At 42.6% G+C, this 19,820-nt stretch overlaps 2 protein-coding genes across 5 annotated transcripts; one reads left to right on the top strand and one right to left on the bottom strand.

The window, feature by feature from the left end:
* Positions 1–6,271: 6,271 nt before the first annotated feature.
* Positions 6,272–10,714, top strand: HSBP1L1 (heat shock factor binding protein 1 like 1). 3 transcript variants are annotated; one of them, XR_007776760.1, is made up of 4 exons: positions 6,272–6,341; positions 6,440–6,579; positions 7,719–7,898; positions 8,470–10,714. XR_007776760.1 is itself a non-coding variant. In XM_030236827.2 (3 exons), the coding sequence occupies exons 1-3, from the start codon at positions 6,297–6,299 to the stop codon at positions 7,547–7,549; spliced, it is 225 nt and encodes a 74-aa protein (XP_030092687.2). In that variant the 5' UTR covers positions 6,280–6,296; the 3' UTR covers positions 7,550–7,554. The 3 variants fall into 3 exon arrangements, 1 of the variants encoding a protein (XP_030092687.2); XM_030236827.2 differs by lacking the exons at positions 7,719–7,898; positions 8,470–10,714 and adding an exon at positions 7,437–7,554 and having other exon boundaries at positions 6,280–6,341; positions 6,440–6,506; XR_007776759.1 differs by lacking the exons at positions 6,272–6,341; positions 6,440–6,579 and adding an exon at positions 6,589–7,531 and having other exon boundaries at positions 7,721–7,898.
* A 435-nt stretch (positions 10,715–11,149) lies between these two features.
* Positions 11,150–19,306, bottom strand: TXNL4A (thioredoxin like 4A). Of its 2 annotated transcripts, none has more exons than XM_030236805.2 (4): positions 19,219–19,306; positions 18,907–19,080; positions 12,109–12,212; positions 11,150–11,425 (listed from the first exon to the last, which is right to left on the bottom strand). In XM_030236805.2, the coding sequence occupies exons 2-4, from the start codon at positions 19,057–19,059 to the stop codon at positions 11,254–11,256; spliced, it is 429 nt and encodes a 142-aa protein (XP_030092665.1). In that variant the 5' UTR covers positions 19,060–19,080; positions 19,219–19,306; the 3' UTR covers positions 11,150–11,253. The 2 variants fall into 2 exon arrangements, with proteins under 2 accessions (XP_030092665.1, XP_018773817.1); XM_018918272.3 differs by lacking the exon at positions 19,219–19,306 and adding an exon at positions 17,568–17,645 and having other exon boundaries at positions 18,907–19,054.
* Between the last annotated feature and the right edge of the window lie 514 nt (positions 19,307–19,820).

Genomic DNA, 19,820 nt, shown 5'->3' with positions numbered 1-19,820 from the left:
AACCACTCACCACCTCCCACTAAGAGACCGGTGCCCAGCCAGCCTCTGAGCAACAGCTACTTTGGAAGAAACTTCCTGCCTGCAGCCTGGTTTTATTGCTGAGTGTGATGCTATGGGTCCAGCATGTCCCTTTTATCACCTGGGTCAGCTGTCCTGGCTGGTTCCCCTCTCAGCTTCTTGTGACCCCCAGCCTGTTTGCTGGAGGGGAGGACAGAGTGAGAAACAGAGGTGGCCTTGATGCTGTGCAACCAGAGTTCGGTGATGGCTAAAACACTGGTGAGCTGCCAGCGCTGTTCTGGTCACAAACACAGCACTGTACAGGCCACTCTGCAAAAAGCTGATCCATCTTAGCCAATACAGGGCATGAAATGAAGCTGGGGAGATCCTTATCTGGCTTTTTTGCTGAACAAGTGAGTGTGCAAATGCAGTGTCCAAAGTGTCAGGAGAACTATCCCTAGCCTACTCTGACTCATTTTCTCTCCACTGTGAAGTAAATAAGCAGAGAGAAAATAAAAATGACAGAGAAACTACAGCTTCATCATGATTCAAAATACCACCACGTGACCTGGAGTCAGTAGCATTACAGCACCCAAACTGTTTTTTCTTTCTCTGGCTTCTAGGACAAGGACAAGTGCTCCTGGTGGCATTTAAACACTGTAGCACACACCTGGCTTGTTTCTGTTAGATAAGATCAACATCTCTGGTACACTTAAAAACAGAACAAAACTAAATTGATGCTCTCCTTACCATGGGCAAAGAGTGCAGAATGGGGGAAAAAAACCCCAAAGACCATCTTTATTGCAAGAGTAATACTTGAGTCGAGGATAATTTAGACAAGACAGACACAAACACTGCAGACTGACTTTTCTGAAACCCAAAGGAGCTGCAGTTACAGGTGGTTTTGCTTCTGCTGAATCTATTGCAGAGAAAAATTAACATCCTTGTGTGTCCTCTGAGTCACTCAAGCCAGCCCCAAAAGAGGGAGCAGCCTTGGGGACCCATGCCACTGCACCTCTTCCCCAGTTGCAGAAGGCCAGATCTCCAGTGCTTCTCTGCTCAGCTGAGGCTTGTGCTACCTATGCTGGCAGTGTCCCTTGGCACCCTCTGGCCCCTCTATGACCTCGTAATTTCAGATGCCTTTTGCTAGGCATGCTTGGAATATGCACCCAAATGTCTGCTGCTGGCAAACACCATGTGGAACACTAAATGGAGCTGATGTGGGAGGGCTTCCAACATTACCCAAGCTGCATAAAATACCTGTTATAACTCTTAGCTCCTCTCCTCATGCACAAATGTCTCACAGAAGAAGCTGGCAGTCCACTGCCAGTCAAGGTTTCAGTCTTAAGAGCATATTTGCAAGAAATCTTGGTTCCGGTTGAGGAAGGGCAACCTTTTCTCCCCAAAAAAAAAAAAAAAAAGAAAAAAAAAAGAAAAAAAAATCAGATTACCACACTCTCACACTCTTGGCTTTTTTTATTACTGTCATTGCTCACTGACCCACATCTTGCTGTTAGAGCATGTGTCCTACACCCAGTGTTCTCCAGTGTTGTTGCCCAAATTTGCCCAAATCAACTCACACCTTATGCAACCATACTAAGTGCTTTCCATTAATTCAAGGTGAATTTAAACTGCCTGGAGCAGGGAGACACTCCAGTTGCCTCCTCTGGGAAAAACTGTGTCTGAAGCTGGAAGAAACTGCAGTTTGGTCACAGGAAGTTTTACCCATTCTGGAAATGCAAAATGGGTATTTTCCAGTGAGCCACTCCTTCCTTACCCAGCTTCCAGCCTCTTCAGCACAGGCTCTCTTTATCAAATATTTTAGAAAAACGGTCTTTCCATCACGCACGACAGCACATGCCACGTTTAATATCTGTGCACAAAATCCTCATTCTGCTCTGGACCACGAGGCCCCTGGAAGAGAGCCACGCCAGGCTGTGGGATCTGAACATGTGAGGTCAGCCTGTCCTTGTGCTGCAGGAGCTGCCCACCCTGCCCTCGCAGCAGAGCCTCGCCTGCCACACACTGTGTTTGCTTCCAGAAAGCTCTTCTGTGCACGTGTGAGGAGCAAGGCCACGGGGTGGTCTGAAGGCAGCCCCCAGGTGCAGTGCCAGGCATGCCAGCAGCAGGCCACCAGGCCAGGAAAACAGACCCTGCTCCCTCTCCCACCAGGGACAAACGCCTCCAGCTCCCTCCTGCAGCCTTTCAGGTGAGCTGAGTGGTGAACACTCCTATCCTGAGTGGTGAACCCTCACTATCCAAAGACAATGGAATAAGGCTGGAGAAGAAAAAACCATGGGAAGCAACATCTCTTACCAGCCATGTCCAGGAAACATAGCTGGAGATTTCTGTATCACCACATAATAACTCAGTCAACAGCTGCTGGGCGGGTGATTTCACAGAGCTGTGAATTACACACAGCTCTTTAGAGAGCCAAAGGATGCCACCAGCAACACCCAGCCTCCAAAGTCACCTTTCTGCTGCTCCTGCATTTATCCCGGTGCAATAGCCTACAAGGAAAATTACATCCTGTGTTCTGTTACAGCTACTTAGCACTACATGATGCCCAGAGCATGCACTGAACATCTGAGCAAGATTATCCTTAACCCTTTCAGTTTTCTTTCTGTAGATACTTGCAGAAAGGGGCTGGCTGAAATGTTTCACAATGAGGGGATTTGTGAGGAACAGTCCCAAAACTTTTATTAAAAAACATTTTTATTAAAGTTTATAAAGAACACTTTTATTAAGGCAGTGCACCTCCATCAGGGATCAGGTTTCCAACGGCTGGAATTACCCTTTTCTCTTCGAAGATACAGAAGTTGAAATTTGAACCATGAGCAAACATCCAGGCTTTTAATATTCACCTCAAATGACTTTGTCTTTCAAAGGAACACCAGCTGTCAGACACCACTGACCCGAATGCCTTTTTCCCCTGCCTGAGGCATTTGCATTTCACTCACCACATCTTTCCATGCTTTAAATAACAACTTGTTGGTCTACTGATGTTACCATATGAAAGGAAAGCAATGCCTTCACCGGGAAGTACTTCAGTGGAGCATTGTGCTGAATCAAAAGATTGGGTAAATGTCAAAGTTTGCTACAAGAACCATCAGCACCATTTGGGATTGCTGCATATAAAAGCTGCTGACCTAGCAAAGCCAGATTTTTTTCTGCATTGTGTCCCTCTGAATCACTACTGCAAAGTGACACAAGAGAAGCTACCTGAGAGGGAAGGACTAAGCACAGCATGACTCAAAGACCCAGCCCAACAATTTGTTAGCAAAAATACCATGATTGTGCTGCAAGCACTAATTTGTGCCTAGCCCTTTTCTCTTCAGAGAAAACTTTTACTACTGACCATGCCTCTGCCAAGAAGAAAAAATAGCAAACCCACAAAATTTGCAGTGCCATTTGCATCCTGCCTTCTGATCTGCAGCCAAACAAGCTGCCATGTTGCCCCAGGAGCACTTGCCTCCTTGTCTCCTTCCAGGATAAATTCCTGTTTTCTCTCTTACCACACATGTAATATTCAGATTCTCTTTGAGATGTCCTCTCTCTGGCCTCACCTCCATTCCAAAGCAGCCCTGAGCCAGACATGCTTGGAGTATGTGACCAGAGGATTTCTTACCCCTGGTAAATAAAATCTTATTTGTCAGTAAAGAGGGGGAAAGAGGCTCTATGTAACATCCAAACAGCAAGAGTAATGCATTTCTACAACAGTTCTTCTACCTCACCACACCACAGCCTTTACAGCACGGCAGTGAGCTTGGAGCTTAGGTCTTAAAAATGTTTCAACATGCTTTTATGTCCTATGCTGCTACTCTGACTTCTCCTTCCAGCAGTGGAGGGACTGGAATTTCCCTAGGAAAGAGCAAGGGAAACATGCTTTGGATACCATTTCACCGCACACTGTGAAAAGTTCACAGCACAGGTCTGCAATACTGAAAAAGGATGGAAGCAGATGGCACCTCAGCCTCAAGGTCACCCTAATTTTATTTTTACTTCATGTTCTTCATACCAAGAAGACATATTTAGACTGAAAGTAACTAAAGTCTAAGCTTTTTACTGAAAGAAAGTAGCATAGAGCATATTTGGGAATGGAAAAAGAATTTGTTGTCAAATCTTCTCTTTTGCTCCTTTCTCAAACTTCCTCAGGACCTGTTTTTGTACTCATTGCCAAAATGAACTTCTTGTTATCCTTTTAGTAAATTAAGCATTCTTATTGCAGTAAAGTACTCCTATGAGCACTGGTGGTTTACTGGTTCTCAGCTAGCCCTCTGCTTTTGAAACAGAAGAAAACCAAAGGGTCTTTGCTCAGCTTCCCTTAGCCCATGGGTGCATGGCCCAACATGGACTATGCTTTTAAACTATGGCTCATCTTACATCCCCAGATTTCAGACTCTGGAAACGTATGCAACAGCTCAATTCTGAACTTCTAAGCCCTCTGAGGAGTGAGACACTGGAGGACAGCAAAACCAAGAGGAGAGGAGAGCAAAACCAAGCATGCTAGTTCTGTCCTAAGTAAATCCATTGTTAAGCAAAGTCTGTTTGGTCTTGTCATTTGTCTCTTCTATTCTTAGGCTTTCTGAAGTCTGGAACTTTTCCATGACTACTTTCAGCTTTAAAGACATTTCTGTTTTTATTTCATAAACCCAGCTGTGCACTATTGGCCTAATTCAGCTCCAGATCTGAACTAAGAGGGCCGTTCACATCAGCTGCTGAGCCCACAAAGTAAAAGAACTAGACCTTTGAAGGGGGAAATGCATGGCAAATATTTTTCAATCTCTTTCACACTTTTAATTGCCTGTCCTTCATTACTGTGCCAGCTGGATATTATATTTTTTTCTGTTTTGACCACACTGACCTACCTCACAAAAATGAGGAGCCAATTACAGCAAACCTTTATCAAGTCATGCTTGTTTTCAGTTGAACCCTAACCTGGCCATTGCCAAAATGTGGCACTACAAAGATGCAGCGGGATTCCTGTGAATTGGCTGGCTGTATAATGCTTGCTCCTCTACATTTCCAGCTGGTTCTTTATCCTTGCAAGCTCTTCACTACAAATAGGACTCTATGGCTTTGTTCAAGATAACTGAGCACAAGCAGACAGAGCCACTTTGACTGCCTCTGGGGCAAATACTGCTGCATGACAGAAGCTTTTGTAGCTCTTCTGAAAGGAGGGAAAACCAGGAAGACTATGGCTGTTATCAGAAGGAAAAATGCAAAAATACTACAGCTCTACCTACTACTACTACCTAGCCTTAAAGGAAAGAATATTTATTATTGACAAATAAACAGGTAAGAAGCACCAGTTGTTCCCTATTACTTATGCAACAGAACAAAAAGGCTGTGTGATTGAAGCTAGTGGCTACATACAAAAGCAAACCCTATCTACATGCATATTATTGTTCAACTTGTTTATCTAGAAGCTTTCTAGAGCAGGACACTCATGCTTTGCAAAACATGCTTGATTTTTCTTTCTACAACAAGGATTACCTGCAAGAGTGGGGAAAAATAAGGCTGTACAGAGAAGCTACAATTATGGGAAGCAGGTAGCAATGCGGAGGTTTGCTTTGATGCCAGAATTTCACCTCAGAGATTAACACACCCTCTCAAATGAGGTGGGGAAGGTCAAGAAGGAGAACAATTAAGTTTATTAGGAAAGATTCTAAGTGGTAGACTTACAGCAACTGAAGTAATTCCCAGCTCAGAAATATTTTGTGGATGAAGACAATATTTGGCATATCTAGCATTTGTAATTACTCAAAGTAATTGACTAAGGTAATTTATTGCCTAACAGTGATATGCTCCTAACCATACAGACACAGTGAAATGAAAACCTCTTCATTTACATCAGGCAGCAGTCTCAGCATCCAGAAGAAAGCCACCTCTGTAATAGATGCACTGGGAGCTTTTTTACGCTGTGCAGCCAAAAGCCAGGGATGACCTAGATGCTGGTGCTGCAAGAGGCACCATGCGAGTCTTGCTGATGCCTTTGATGTTGTCTCGCTCGGCATTGCAGTGCAAGGAACATCAACCACAACGGTATTTTTACCACTCCATCTCACAAAACTAATTGCACGGGAGGAAAGGAATCAAACCTTTAAAAAAATTAAAAAAATTATAAGACCTCTTGGGATCAAACCGCGGCATCCTTATTTAGTTACAGCTGCGCGGAACGACGCTTTCTCCGGCAAATAAAGAACGGGTCGTGAAGGGCTCCCGGGCTGCCCGCGGAGCGCTGCGGGCGGGGCCGTGCGCTCTGCGCCCGCCCCGCCGCGCCCGCGGAGCCGGAGCCGATGGCGGCCGCCGATCCGCCGGGAGCCGCGGAGCTGCCGCAGCTGGTGAGCGGGGCCGGGCGGGGTGTCCTGCTGCGGGCTCCTGTGCGGCCGGGGCCCTGCCTTCTGCTTCCCCGCTGTTTATTTTCCCCCTTCCCCCGCAGGCGGAAAATCTGCTCTGCCGGCTGCAGGAGAATTTCGAGGCTCTGACGGAGAAGCTGACGCTGAGAAATATCCTCTTTGGAACGCGAGGTGCCGCGGCTGGCTTCGGGATTCCGCGGCTGGGGCCCCTGTGCGGTGATGGGTGCGGGCGGGCTCTTTGCTTCTGACAGTGGGGTGGGCTTCTCTCGCAAACATCAAATTAGCGTAGAATGTGTGACGTCGGTAAACACCTATGACGTAAAGGCCCCTGGCTTACACCCCCCCCCTTCTCCCCCGCCCCCCGCCCCAGCCTTTTTATAGATCCCTTTTTCTAAGAAGGAAATCCTAAAAAATGTTTCACTACAAGTAGCAAGGTAGTCTCTGTGCAGCAATTCTGGCTTTTAAGTAAAATAAGCATCAAATTATGTGTAAAGATTCCAAAGGTGCATTTAAAAAAGCATCCATCTCCAAAACCGCAACTCAATCGAGCCACGGTTTAAAAGCAGCTCTTGGCCTGAGGATGACAAGGTGAGCCCTCAAAAGAAGAAAATCAGTCCTGAAGGGGCTCTGAGCTTTCTTTTTACATGTGCTTACAGAAACTACCTCTGCTTTCTGAAGCATTTCTTAATATTTTTTCAGAAACCTGACCTTTCAGGAAGCAGCTACTTCCTGAATAATGTTTAAGTAGCACTCATATTCTAATTCTGTAGGTTACCTGTATGGTATCACCTAAAAGCATTCCTCAGAAAGAAAACAATCTCTCACACAGTTCACTTATGCATATTTGCAAAGGCTTTGGATACTAAGAATTTGAATGCTTATCTGTCATAAGAGAATGAGGGATTGTGTTCTAACAATACCACCTTGTCCATGCTTCATCTTCCATTAAACATGACCAAGTAAAAGGCTGACACATCTGCTTCTTGTTCTTACAGAAGAAAAAAAACCTGTAAAAATGTAGAACTCTTATTTATAAAGTGTTTCTCTTATTTATAAAATGTTTTATCTTTAACTTTTTACTGGAAGAAATGGGCGAGCGCATCAGTGACCTTGAGAAGCGTGTTGCTGACCTGATGACAGAGGCTGGGGTAGAAAACAGTGATGAAGAATTGGGAGTAAAGACACTTTCTTAAGTTTTTCTGTGTTTTACATTTCCACTTCGTTTTGAGTGGTGGGCAAGTAATGGTGTTTACATATTTAGCATACCTGCATTTTCTTGGATTTGAAAGCGTACTTTTAAAAAACATATTTAATACACCTTTGTTTTTTTGTTTTTTTGGTTTTTTTTTTTTTTTTGCCAAGAGACAAAGAACGTGACCACTTTTACAAAAGAAAAACTGCATCTTGCTGCCTCTGTTCCAGCTGAGTGCAATATACAAGGGGGCAGTGCTAACTCACCCCAAGTGTGTAAACCGAGGCTGTCCATTCATAGGGAAATATGTGTGGCTTGAAGTGTTCCTGCCCACCATTCCTGCCCCTCAGGTATGCTAACCTAGCTGAGGATGCTCGCTGGTGTAAATTTATGTACCTCTGCTTTTAAACCTGCTACAGCTTCCCTGTGTGGCTTGGAGCACACCTCTCACACGCACTCACCACAAACACAGCAGTGAACTACAGTCAACCATTTCATAATTTTCAGGATTCTGTTCTGGATTTTTTATCTGTCTCTTGCAAATGCCAGCCCCCTCCCTGATGGATTGCTGACTCTGTGTTCTTAGTATTTATGAGGCAGAACCGCTTCCGTGTTCTGTGGATGCAAATGATGTTGTCTTCCTGTTGTTGCCCTCTTTCCCGATTCAAACGGAGAGACGTCAATTATTCTTGTCACTGGAACTTCTTAGGCAGTGAAAGACAAGAATGTCTGTAAATACTCTGAAGTAATTTAGGTATCTTTTCATTCTGATGCCTTTTGCACAAGGCATGCAATAATTTTCAGAAATGCAGAAAGACAATCCACAAAGATGTATTTAACTGTACAGAGATCTTCCTATCTCTATGCTGAATCACATTCATGAATAAATCACTAACCTATTTATTCACTGTATCTTTGCAGCACTGAAATGAGGATGTGTTTGAGGAAGATTAAGGGCAGAACAGCATAGCACTGACTCCGACATTTTCCAGTCTAGATTCACACTGACAAAAAATGTAAAGGGAAAACAAATGTGTTTGTATCATGTCATAACAGAACCTTGAAAATAAAAATTTTAACTATTGCCCCAGGAAAAAAACAGAAAGCTGAGTTTGTTCCTCTAAATGGGGCACTGTATTTCCTGAAGCTGAAAAAGAATTGTTAGTTTCAGAGAAGGCAAAGCCACTGTTTTGGGTAGAAAACTATATTCTATATAGTGAACTTACCCAATCACAAATGTTTTCAATGAATGAAAATGTGTTTATTTTAATATTAAAACAGTAAGATTTGTTGTCTTTTTAACTTGTATGTTCTCAGAATAAACCATTCTGTACTAAAAATAAATGGCAGTATTTGTAGTCTACAACTGCTCGGTTGTTACTCTTTGCATAAGCCCACCCAAAGCTGTACACACCAGTGCAGGTAACATCACCCAGGTATTCATACTGTGACAATTTCAATTCTTTAATGTTAGCTGTTTTGATGAAAACAGTTTCTTTTATTTAAAGACCTGGAGACAGATGAGGAATTCTAGTTACCAGGCATGTCCAGAAGAAGAAATTGGTTGTCAGAGAACAGGACATCTGCATTAAATTTAAGGTGGTTGTACACCAAAACATTGGTACTCTGCAGGGAAGATTGAGTTTGAAATGTAATGGGAACCTTTTACCAGAACTGCAGAAACTGAAGCATTGCCAGGTTAACAGAATACCTCAGCTAATGAGGGAAAAATGCTTCTATTACAGCCTTCATTAATATCAAGAAATCCTTCCAATTAATGCTTTAATCAGTGTAGACTTGCACGTACTGTCAGACTGCGGGGAGTGGTTGGTATGCTGGAGGACAGGCTGGAGAAGTGGGCCAACAGGACCTTGCTGAAGCTCAAAACACCAAAGCTGGGCAGGTGTAAGGGGCTGGCTAGCACTGCTTTGCAGGAAAGGGTCTGGAGGAAAGGTTGGCTGAGTGAGCAGGGTGCCCAGGGAGCAAGGGCTGCAGCAACCCACTGGCCAGTATTAGCACAAAGTAGGGCCAGCAAGTCATTCCCCCTCCCTTCACCTCGCTGGGAGACCACACCCACAATATTCGGTCTGTTTGGGAGCTGCCCAGTTCAAGAGATGGAGTGGTGTGAGGGAGGTGAAACAGAACCACCAAGATAGAGTGGAGAACAGCAGATACAAAGTTTGAGAGCAGTCTCTTAGTCCAGCCAAAAGCCTCTTGCTGCCAACCACAACCCTGTGGCAGAGCATGGGGAACAAACTCTTGTTGAAGGTGTTGTACACCAGGGTTACTCAACACAAGCTGAAACATGGAAAATTCCAGCTAGATGCAAGGAACACCTTTTTCAACTATGAAGGTGCTCAAACAGCAGAACAGGCCTTCCAGAAAGGCTGAAGAAACTCCATCCTTAGAGAACATGGAATCATCAAGGTTGGAAGACATCTTGGAGATCATCTAGCCCAACCAAAATACTCAACAATGGACATGATCCTGGGCAACCTGACCATGTGAAACCTACTATGACTGAGAGGCTGACATTCCCTGCCAACATAAATTATTCCAAAATCAATAACCACTCTAAACCAGATTAACTTCAGCAGAAATTGAGACCCTTTTGTTTTACTTTTTTTCACACTTTCTAAATCCTCTGCAACGCACTTGGTAGTACAAGTAAATTCTTTGTCTTGTAACAAACTGGATTTCTTCTTTCTGGAGAAGGGAGCTAGCCTGGTTTGGCTTTAATTAATCCTGTAAATAAGCATTTATCAGTTTAAAAAACAAACAAGCCCCCATACAACATTAACTCCATTAACATAAAAGTTGTCAGAAATGCAAATGGAAAATTTCAAAAGCTATGCCACAGTGGAATCCAATCCAAGTCTCCCAGGAACATGTGCATTTTGGTATACTATTAGGCAAACTGGAGGTCAAGTGACAGCACGGCTTTTCATTTCCTCAACTGCTGTGTGCAGCCAGCTCCAAAAGTGCAATTGTGCTTTGGCACTGCAGAATTCACCAAGTGCTTCAAAGTGAGTACCCAGCCACCGCGGAATAGGAGTCTGGCAACACAGGTCCATTAGGCTGATGGGGGTGTGGTGGTGAGCAAAGTCATGGGAGATGTTTCTCTGAGTTTTGTTTAATACTAATAAATGCACCTTTTTTTATTCATGTTTTTAGTGGATACAGGGGACTAGTATGATATGCAAGGAAATCCCAACAGAAGTCATCTTTTAACATTATGGACTTGCACCCAATGCACCCATCTGTACTCACTGTCAAATTTCATTAGTTGAAAAAAATTAAGGTGAATAAGTGGAACTCACTTTATTCTTTAAAAAAACTATAGTATAGTTTTCCCAGATATTTGTGCAATGAAAGCAAATGAAACAATTTAAAATGCTTTTTCTGCAAACAGGCTTTTTGTGTACAAAAGTAGGTAATACCAAAAGGACAACAAAGGAAGAGTCTTTAAAAAAGAAAACCCCGAAATTCAGCTACAATATTACTGCAGTAATATTCAAGACAGTTCCAGGCTTTAAGTTTTCTGCTTCTCAAACAGAACTCAAATCTTAAATAATTCAAATTATGCTCAATATTCAAGCACTTGTAGGTTTTTTTTTTCCTTTTAATATACATTTATGTACACAGATACACAAGAATAAATTTAACTGGACGTAGGATTATGAAAAAAGGCAGCCCAAAGAAACATCAATATCTGTATTTAGTGGAATAATCTTTCGGTGATACCACCAAACCTCGACCTTTGCGGGCTCCTCTATAAACAGTTTCTATAATGTCAATCATCTCCTGCTTATCTTCCATTGCCCAGTTGATCTTGTTGTTATTACCTGTACCTAAATCAATCATGATGTGCTTGTTCCTTTAAAGAGGAAGAACAAAAAACAGGTTAATAAGGTATTATAATTCAGAGAGAACTCTTATACCCCACCCCAAATACTTTGTGGGATCAAAGGAAGCCCTTATAACATAAACAGGCTTGCAAAACAAGCATTACTCCTCTCACTTAAACTGACATTTTACTGACAATTTTTAAAGCAAGAATAAGGACCCCTAACATGCCCCCAAAATGGTTACTCAGTGCAATTATCCTTCAGCATATTCCTTATTGTTTGTATTTCTTTCCCAATACTGTCTATCTCCAGAGAGACTTCCATGCTTGTCAGCAGAACATTTTATCTCATCAGTGTAGAAACCTTAACTCCAAAAAAACCTTATTACATTTGATTTATCTTGAAAGCAAGTCTGGCAAGCTTGACTGCTGTGTTACTACAGTATTCTCTACAGGAATTTTGAGATTTAAAAATAAGAAAAATGGATAATAAACCCAGTTTTCACTATCATTAATTTGCACTCTATTATCTAACACTGTTACCAGGCTAATTGGAAAACAAGCCATTTTCCTATAAAATCAGTTTACTCTTCTGTAGAGCAATGTAAATATAGGCATCAGGGTGCTATTATGCATTTGGAAATGATGTGCTGAGACACTGTATTGGACAAACAGGAAGTTTAAATGACTTACATTCCAGAACCATCACATACCTGAAGAAAAACATGACGGTACAGGGATCGTACAACTCGTACATCTTGTTGAAGTCTGGAACTTCAGTGATGTCCACAAGATAAATAACAGCAAAGTTTTTCACCTAAACAAAAGAAAACAGGAAACACAAAAGCAATATAGATTATCAAATAAAAGACATAAGCTTTCATTTTTGTAACATCTATTTTCCAAATAATTAAGTCATAAAATCAGAATAAACAGCCTTGCTTTTATTGTTAATCTCAACAACCAATTAACATGGAAAATATTTTTCAATATAGCTAAGAAGCTCATTTCACATCCAGTATCAACTGTAGAGATACTATGCTAAATCAACATCCAGAGAAACAAATGCCCTTTATATAGAACTGAGAACTCACAGTGACATGCACAGTTCTAAACAAGTAGAATAGCTGCTTTGTGCAAGCCAAGCTGACACATTTTGCCTCTGTCATCAGCTGCTTATAGACTTCAGAAAATTAATGATCTACAATGCCCTGGTGCCTGCCTCCAAGCATTTCTCCCCATCTAAAACATCCAATTTGTCTAAAATTGTAAACTTATAATTTAATTTAAAAACTAGTAGCTTTTATTAAGAGGTGCAAAGCTAAAACTTAAAAGTGCAATTGCTAAAGAAATAAGACCTTTATGAGAAGCTATTGTGTGGACAATTCTGGTAAAACTAGTTTTCATTTTGCAGAGTTACTCAGATGCAAAAGAATCCCTCCCCTCTAGTGTCACAGTCAATACCTTCATTCCTGCAAGAAAACCATGTCACATTTTTGTCTCCTAGATATAGCATACTTGTTATTAAGTGGATTTAGGGGAAATGTTGGTTTCTAAACTTAGCTCGTAAATGCACAGTAGAAATTAACACACTCACACACATTACATTAACTTTAGGGTATATTATCAAATGCTTTTGCACTACACCAGGAGTGCACAATTGTGCCTCCCCATCAGCAGTTACCTGCTAACAAAATTTTGGTCCCTCCCATTTGACTGCCCAGAATTACCAGCCTGAGGTTGACACACATGGTCTAAAATCTATGACCAACACAGTGTTTCTGACAGTACTTCCCACTTGTTAACTTTGCTATCAAAAGTCTGGAAATGCTATGATGAGTATAATATCTGCCTGATGGAACAATATTTTATTTTAGTTCACAGAGCAGGATTAGTTTGTATGAGAAAAATATGACATATTGTGTAGCTTGTACACAGACAACCGAGCAGGCACTTTACTGAGAAAGTATGGAAATGTTTATTTACAAAAAAAAAAACCTCAGAAGCACAGAGTAAATAAATTTTTATGGACTTCTGCTTCAAGACAGTTTCAAAATTATAAAAAATAGTCACACTTCAAGAATCTAAGTAAGTATTACTAGCAAAGAAAGTAAAACCTCTTCTAGAGGGAAGCAGCACTTAAAGTTTTTACTGTGCTTTTACGGAGGCAGTTATAGTCTTAGGTTCAGTCAACATTCCAATGAAAACATCCTGTTTAAGCCATGTTCTAAATCAGGCAGGAGGTAAAGCCTTGTAAACTGAAACAGTCATTACATCAAACCCTCTGAAGGGATTCTTCACACCCATTTCAATTTTACATTAAAGACTTCTAAGAACCTTAATGGGATGTTCAGAGGCAGCACAATTTAGCTGAGAAGTGACTGAAGCTACTCCCTGGTGAGCCCTGGCAGGCAAAAGATTGTTGTGGGGGTTTTGGTCCTTTTTTAGAAAACAAAACACCTGAGGAGCCATTTTCATTTTATCCTATCATTACTTCTTCCACCCTGCTGGCATTTTAGCATCAGCAGCACACCTTCACCATGGGGGGAAATTTCTTCAACACGCTCAGCAATTTTGACAGAGCACGCCATCTCTGAACAATTACTTAATTTGGAGCTTGCAAAATTATTTTAATAAAACATTCTTAGGACCTGTTTTATTTGGTGAAAGATTAGTCCAAGGAGGTTTACATGTTGCACCAGAATACCACTCCATAAGCACTCCTAAACCAAAATTTTACTCCCAAGAACTCTGTACTCCAGACAGTACTAAAACAAAAAACCCTTTTAAAGTTAGTTTGACATTATATGCATTTAATTTAGTTGAGTTGTTGCAGAACCAGAAATGCTTGTTACTAGCAGTGATCATCAACAGCCTAGGATTTCATACAAGAGAAACAGACTATAAAAATCTCAATTTGTTATATAAATCTTACTAAAACGGACTGGATCACTGAAATGACCTTTGCAGAGCACATGTGCAAGTCATCACCAGGATCCAAGCATCCAAGACATTAATTAAATCTTCCTTCTCTCTGACCTACTTTCATAGAAGTGAAACTGATGACAGCCACCTGCTGAAAAGCTCATATTAAGTCTGAAGCAGACCTTAAAGCTGGACTCAAATTTTAATTCAAAACTTTAAAAGCTGCTCTGTTCTTTACCCCTCGCTTTCCTAATTTCAAATTTGGCAAGATCACCACTCCAAAACAAGCTAGCTTACAAGCACATGGAATGAGGGTGTGCTCCGTTGAGTTTGGGCACCGGCTGCCAAGGACAGCAGTGGGAAGTCGGAATTCAGGCCTAAAGAGGGACTAGATAAACACATGGAGAGGGTGATGCACAAGAACTGCAGTGGCCTACGTAATGTTTAGGGGCTGGGCAATTTAATGTGCCAGGCTGGGCAAGCTTGTCACCAAGAGGCATTTCATTTCAACATGAGACAAGCCTTGCAGAGACTCAGATGTCTCTTTTTGCACAGCATTGACCAGTTTTAGAGCCTGAAGAAGCAGTTCCTGTCTCAGACACAATATTGGAGCCAAGGCAGCAGCAGTACAGAGCAGCATCTGAGCCAGCTTCACACACAGCCAGCTCCAATTCACAAAAAGCTTTGATTTAAGCAAAAGCAGGGGAAGTATTTATGGATTCACACTGCTGTGGATGTGCACAGTTAGTGGAGACAAACCAAAGGCTGACCTCTCTCTGCTGGGATGTGAATCCATTGCTCAGACAGAGCTGTCAGTTGAAAACCTACATTCCTGTACAAAACCAGCTTTGCTACCCTGTCAAGGCAGTGGTTGCCAACAGGTTTTCTATCTGATTTGTGAGTTGTAACTGAGGATACAGTTACAACAGTGTCCATACTGTTATGGACACCTCAGAGCAAGAATAAAATACAACTCTAAACATACAAATCCAACTAAACACAAGCAGTTGCAGTAGTTACAAGGGAGACTACACTGAATTTGTTAATATAAACCAAAATTTTACTGTAGAGACAATATGAAAAAAAACTTGTATTATTTTAGAACTTGAACACAGAATAACACAAGTTTACTCTGAAAGTGCTTAACCTCACAACATACACTAAATACAGTAAATGTTGCAGTAAGTCAACTGCTTTCTGAAGAAAAACAAAATCAAAACTCTAGCAAGACACCTCCTTCTGGGCAGCAGCTCACTTGTGCAACAACCGAAAATAAAAGCATTTTCACAGACAGACATTAACTATTTCTGACACTCCTGACTTCCCTTATCTTTCAATTCAAATCTTTCTCTGCCTTACCAGGCTGTCGGAGCTGCTGTTCCATGGGGACAGGGTGGAGCAGGAAACCTAAGTCAAGCAGCAGCATGGATTCAAAACTGTGTGACCTGTTTCCACAGGTTGGGCTTCAGTTTTGCCCCTTCTCCCCAGTGATGGTAGTTTCATAGATCAGTCTAATCAATCCACATGGCTGAAGATGCATGTAGAAAACCCAGAAGTACATTACTGCCTGGCCACTGCTCCAGGCTGTTTGAATACTTCACAGAATTGCCTCTGCCTGAGGACTGCTATGAAATCTTTACACTGAATGGCTCAAGACTATAAAGCAGAGGAATCTAAAGGACTTGTAACATCTGATAAAGATTCTGTATCCTGTCTTCATGAAGATCACACTTCTAGTAAACAGGAAACATAAATGTAGGAAAAATCATATGCCATGGGACTCATTTGTCCTCTGAAGTTCTCCTCCCTGACTTCCTTCATTAACAACATCCTTCTAAAAAATAAATAAATTCATTCTTACAACATGAAATTGACACTATGATTAATGCCTGGGATGACTGACAAAAATCATGAAGTTTCTTGAAATTTCTGTCAGAGGTAAGTAATGCTCCTGTTTTTTTAGTTGTTAAGATTTCAGCTGCCTTTGAAAAGCAAACCTTACAGCCCAAATATCTAAGGAAATCTGAAACAAGATCCAAGATTCCACCTTCTCATCTTTCTAACCAGCTTCTAGACAGTGGTTTTTTCTGTTTAGAAGAACAGAACACTACTTTGTGATCAAGAAACTTGCAGGAAAAAATATACAGGAACTGGGACTACCATTTTCAACAAATGATTTGAATTGAAGGTGGCTGGCAGACTTGCATTACTAAATTGAACAGAGCAAGTACAAACTTGAAAGTCTGTACTGTTGATATCTATTTGAACTTTTTTCTTGCTAATTATGCTGTAAGTTTAGGTGATAAATTTCTAGGGGAAAAGAGAAAGACATTGTACTGCCAAGAGTAGTGCTTACAGCTAATAATTTTGAAAACTACAGACATCAGTAAAAGGATTAACTTTGCTCAGCTTTTAATTACAAACACCAGTAGCTAAAATACCTGTATGCTTTTTTCATAGCTACCTCGTTCTCCGCCCCACCTTCTTTTCCTCTCTCACTTTTCATGTAACCTTAGCAGAAATGCAGATGCAGAACTAATGCTGGAGGAAAAGCCACAGCTATTCACACTTCTGATTATGGTTAAATAAATGTACAACATTTGAAAAATCCTCCCTAAACCCAAACTGATCCAATACAACAGTTACCTGATTTACACTATTTGGTCACAAATAAATAATTTCTTAAACAAGGTGTATTGATTTAGCAAACCAATCCCTTTATTTTAGGGGATAGGTTTTTATAATTATGAGTTCCCTTTAAAGAAAAGAAAAAAGTGAATTTTTAGAAAAAGTCTTTAAGACAAACTTTGTGAAACTCAATTCTTGCTTCAATGTTTGACTGAAACCCTGACAAAGCAAAAAAAAAAAAAAATCTAACATCTTACAATTGTGATTTGTTTTGACATTCAGTGAAGCCTTGCTTCTTTTTCACAGAACACTAGGGAAAAATCCCAGACAACTGCAAGTGGAGTACATTTCAGTGAAAATAATCTACTTTGTACTTTCATATAGCATTCTAGTTTCTTTTTCCACAAAAACTGAAAAGAAAACCCTGTTTTCCTATCATAAACTAGAGATAAATATTACTGCTACCCAAAGCATGCTGCAGTCTAAGAGAATATTGTACCAGGGTAACAAATGTAAAATATGGCCACATTGCCTTCAGACGTAGCCTGCAATTATAGCACGTTAACATTCTGTATTATTCTCTAGAATAAACACCTGTACAATTGGAACTTTTACTCACTCTTTAAAACAGCAGAGATCCAAACATGGCTTGTAAGCAAGAGGATGAGGTAGGATCTCCCCCTTTAATTTGCCATTTCTGCAGAGGGAGATTTTTAAATAAGAAGTTACTTGGTTCTTTCTTCCCCCAGTCACCCCTAGCTGCCAGCAGGTCTGCCAAATTGCCAAGCATCCTGCCACAAGTCCATACTAACAGTTTCTGAGCATAACACTCCCACCAGGCTGAATACAAAACAATGGTATTAAAACATGTCACAACTCTTTACTGCATTCTAATTCGTCTTAATCCCCGGCTGTGGGTATAGATCTTTAATTGTGGGGATTTTCAAGACACGAGTTATTTTAAAAAACTTCAGAAGGCAAAATAAACCACAAAAACAACTCCATGTCAATCTATGCAGCACACACAGAACTTTCTATGAAGGCAGCGAAGTTCTGGATGCCCCATTCCTGGCAGTGCTCAAGGCCAGGTTGGATGGGGCCCTGACCAACCTGGTCAGGAGAGCAGGAGAGGTGGAATGAGATGATCTTTAAGGTCCCTTCCAAACCATTCTATGATTTCTATGATAGCTGGCACCTTTTCCTACCCAAGTTACCATTTCTGACTCAGATATTTTTGCTTCTTTCTTCATGTGGTTCAGTTAAAGAGTTGTCAATATTCTACATCTATTGTGTCACAAAAACTTTAGCAAATATATGAAAACTATCTATGTATCTTTCTTAAGTAAATGACAAGCTGTTTGTAACCATTCAGCTTCCATCTGAAAACAGCTGTGGAGTTTGGTTCTTAAAATTTAATTCAGTGCATGCAACTCAGCGGAATGCTACTGGTATCCATGGATAACATCACTGACAGATTAATATCGCTGACAGATTAATCAGAATTATATGAGTGACAGATTAATCACCGCAGTCCCGCATATTTTAGCACCTCACCGTTTTTAAGAGCCAAAATGAAAGTAACTTTTCAAGTTATTCAGATGGAAACCTGAAGGTACCACACATTTCCACTGTAAGGCGAGCGTGCTGCGTTACCTGGAGCCGCAGCAGCCCTACCACCGAGCACTATTTCTGCCTGAGTGCCGATGCTCACTCAGTGATGGGTTATTAACAGGCAAACCCTCGATTTCCGAACATCTGCGACGCTCTTTGCACCCCCCAGAACACTGCAAACATCAGAGCAGTCTTTAGGAGCCACTCGTGAGAGTGAAACCACACAGCTTTCCCGCTGCCTCCTAAAGCTGGGATACCTGTGCAGAACCCCAGTTAGAAGCTGCCCCAGGCTCCAAGCAAGCCATGGGGAACACTGAGCTCAGATGGAGCAGAAAGCTCCCGTTTACCTTCTCGGCGATGCTGTACAGGACCTCATCCATCTTCATGCACGTGGGGTCCCAGTCGTGCCCGAAGCGGATGACCACGACCCGGTCCTCCTCCGACAGGATGGCCTGGTCCACCTGCCACCCATTGTGCAAGTGCGGCAGCATGTACGACATCCTGGCGGCCGGCTGGGGAGCCTGCGGGACGACAGGGATGCCCATGCAGCTGACAGCCCCACCCCTCCCCGGGCCCTCCCGGGGCGCCGGCGGGCACCGAGCGCCGGCACCGAGCCCCCCCCGGCCCGCCCATCCCAGCGCGGCCCGTCCCCAGCGCACCCCGCGGGCGTCCTTCCCTCAGAGACTCGGGGCGGCGGCGGCGCCGGGACGGGCGGGAAGCGGAAGGGCGGGCACGGCAAGGCGCGCGCTTCCGGCAGGGCGCGGGGCGGGACGGGCCGGGACAGGCGCGTTCCCGACGGGAGGAGACCCCGCCGCCAAACGGGCGGACACGGGCTGGCCAGGGACACCCGCGTCCCCCCTCGCAGGTGGGACGTGGAGCCGTGCCGCGGGGGTCGGTGGTGCCGGCTGGCACAGGGAGGGTGAAAAGGAGGTGGTCAGAGCCCAGATCTCCTACTCTCTGCTGCAGACCGCTCTGATGTTGTACATTCCCTGTGGCCTCCATGGGATTTGATCAAGGAGATATGCTCAGAGAAGCTGGGCATGTCCCATTCCTGGAAGAGTTCAAGGCCAGGTTGGACGGGGCTCTGGGCCCCCTGGTGTAGTGAAAGGTGTCCGTGCCCATGGCAGAGGGCTGGGTCCAGATGCTCTTTGAGGTCCCTTCCAGCCCAACAATTCTGTGCTGTGGCATCTCCTGGCTGTGGGAGGTTTTCTCATTCACCCGCAGCAATGACAATTTCCATGCCCCTAGCCCTGGCCCTGCC

This window comes from Serinus canaria, chromosome 2 (assembly GCF_022539315.1).
Source record: "Serinus canaria isolate serCan28SL12 chromosome 2, serCan2020, whole genome shotgun sequence".
Taxonomy (NCBI): Eukaryota; Metazoa; Chordata; class Aves; order Passeriformes; family Fringillidae; genus Serinus; species Serinus canaria.
Note: the sequence above shows the minus strand (reverse complement) of the source record. Positions and strands in the feature narration are given on the sequence as shown.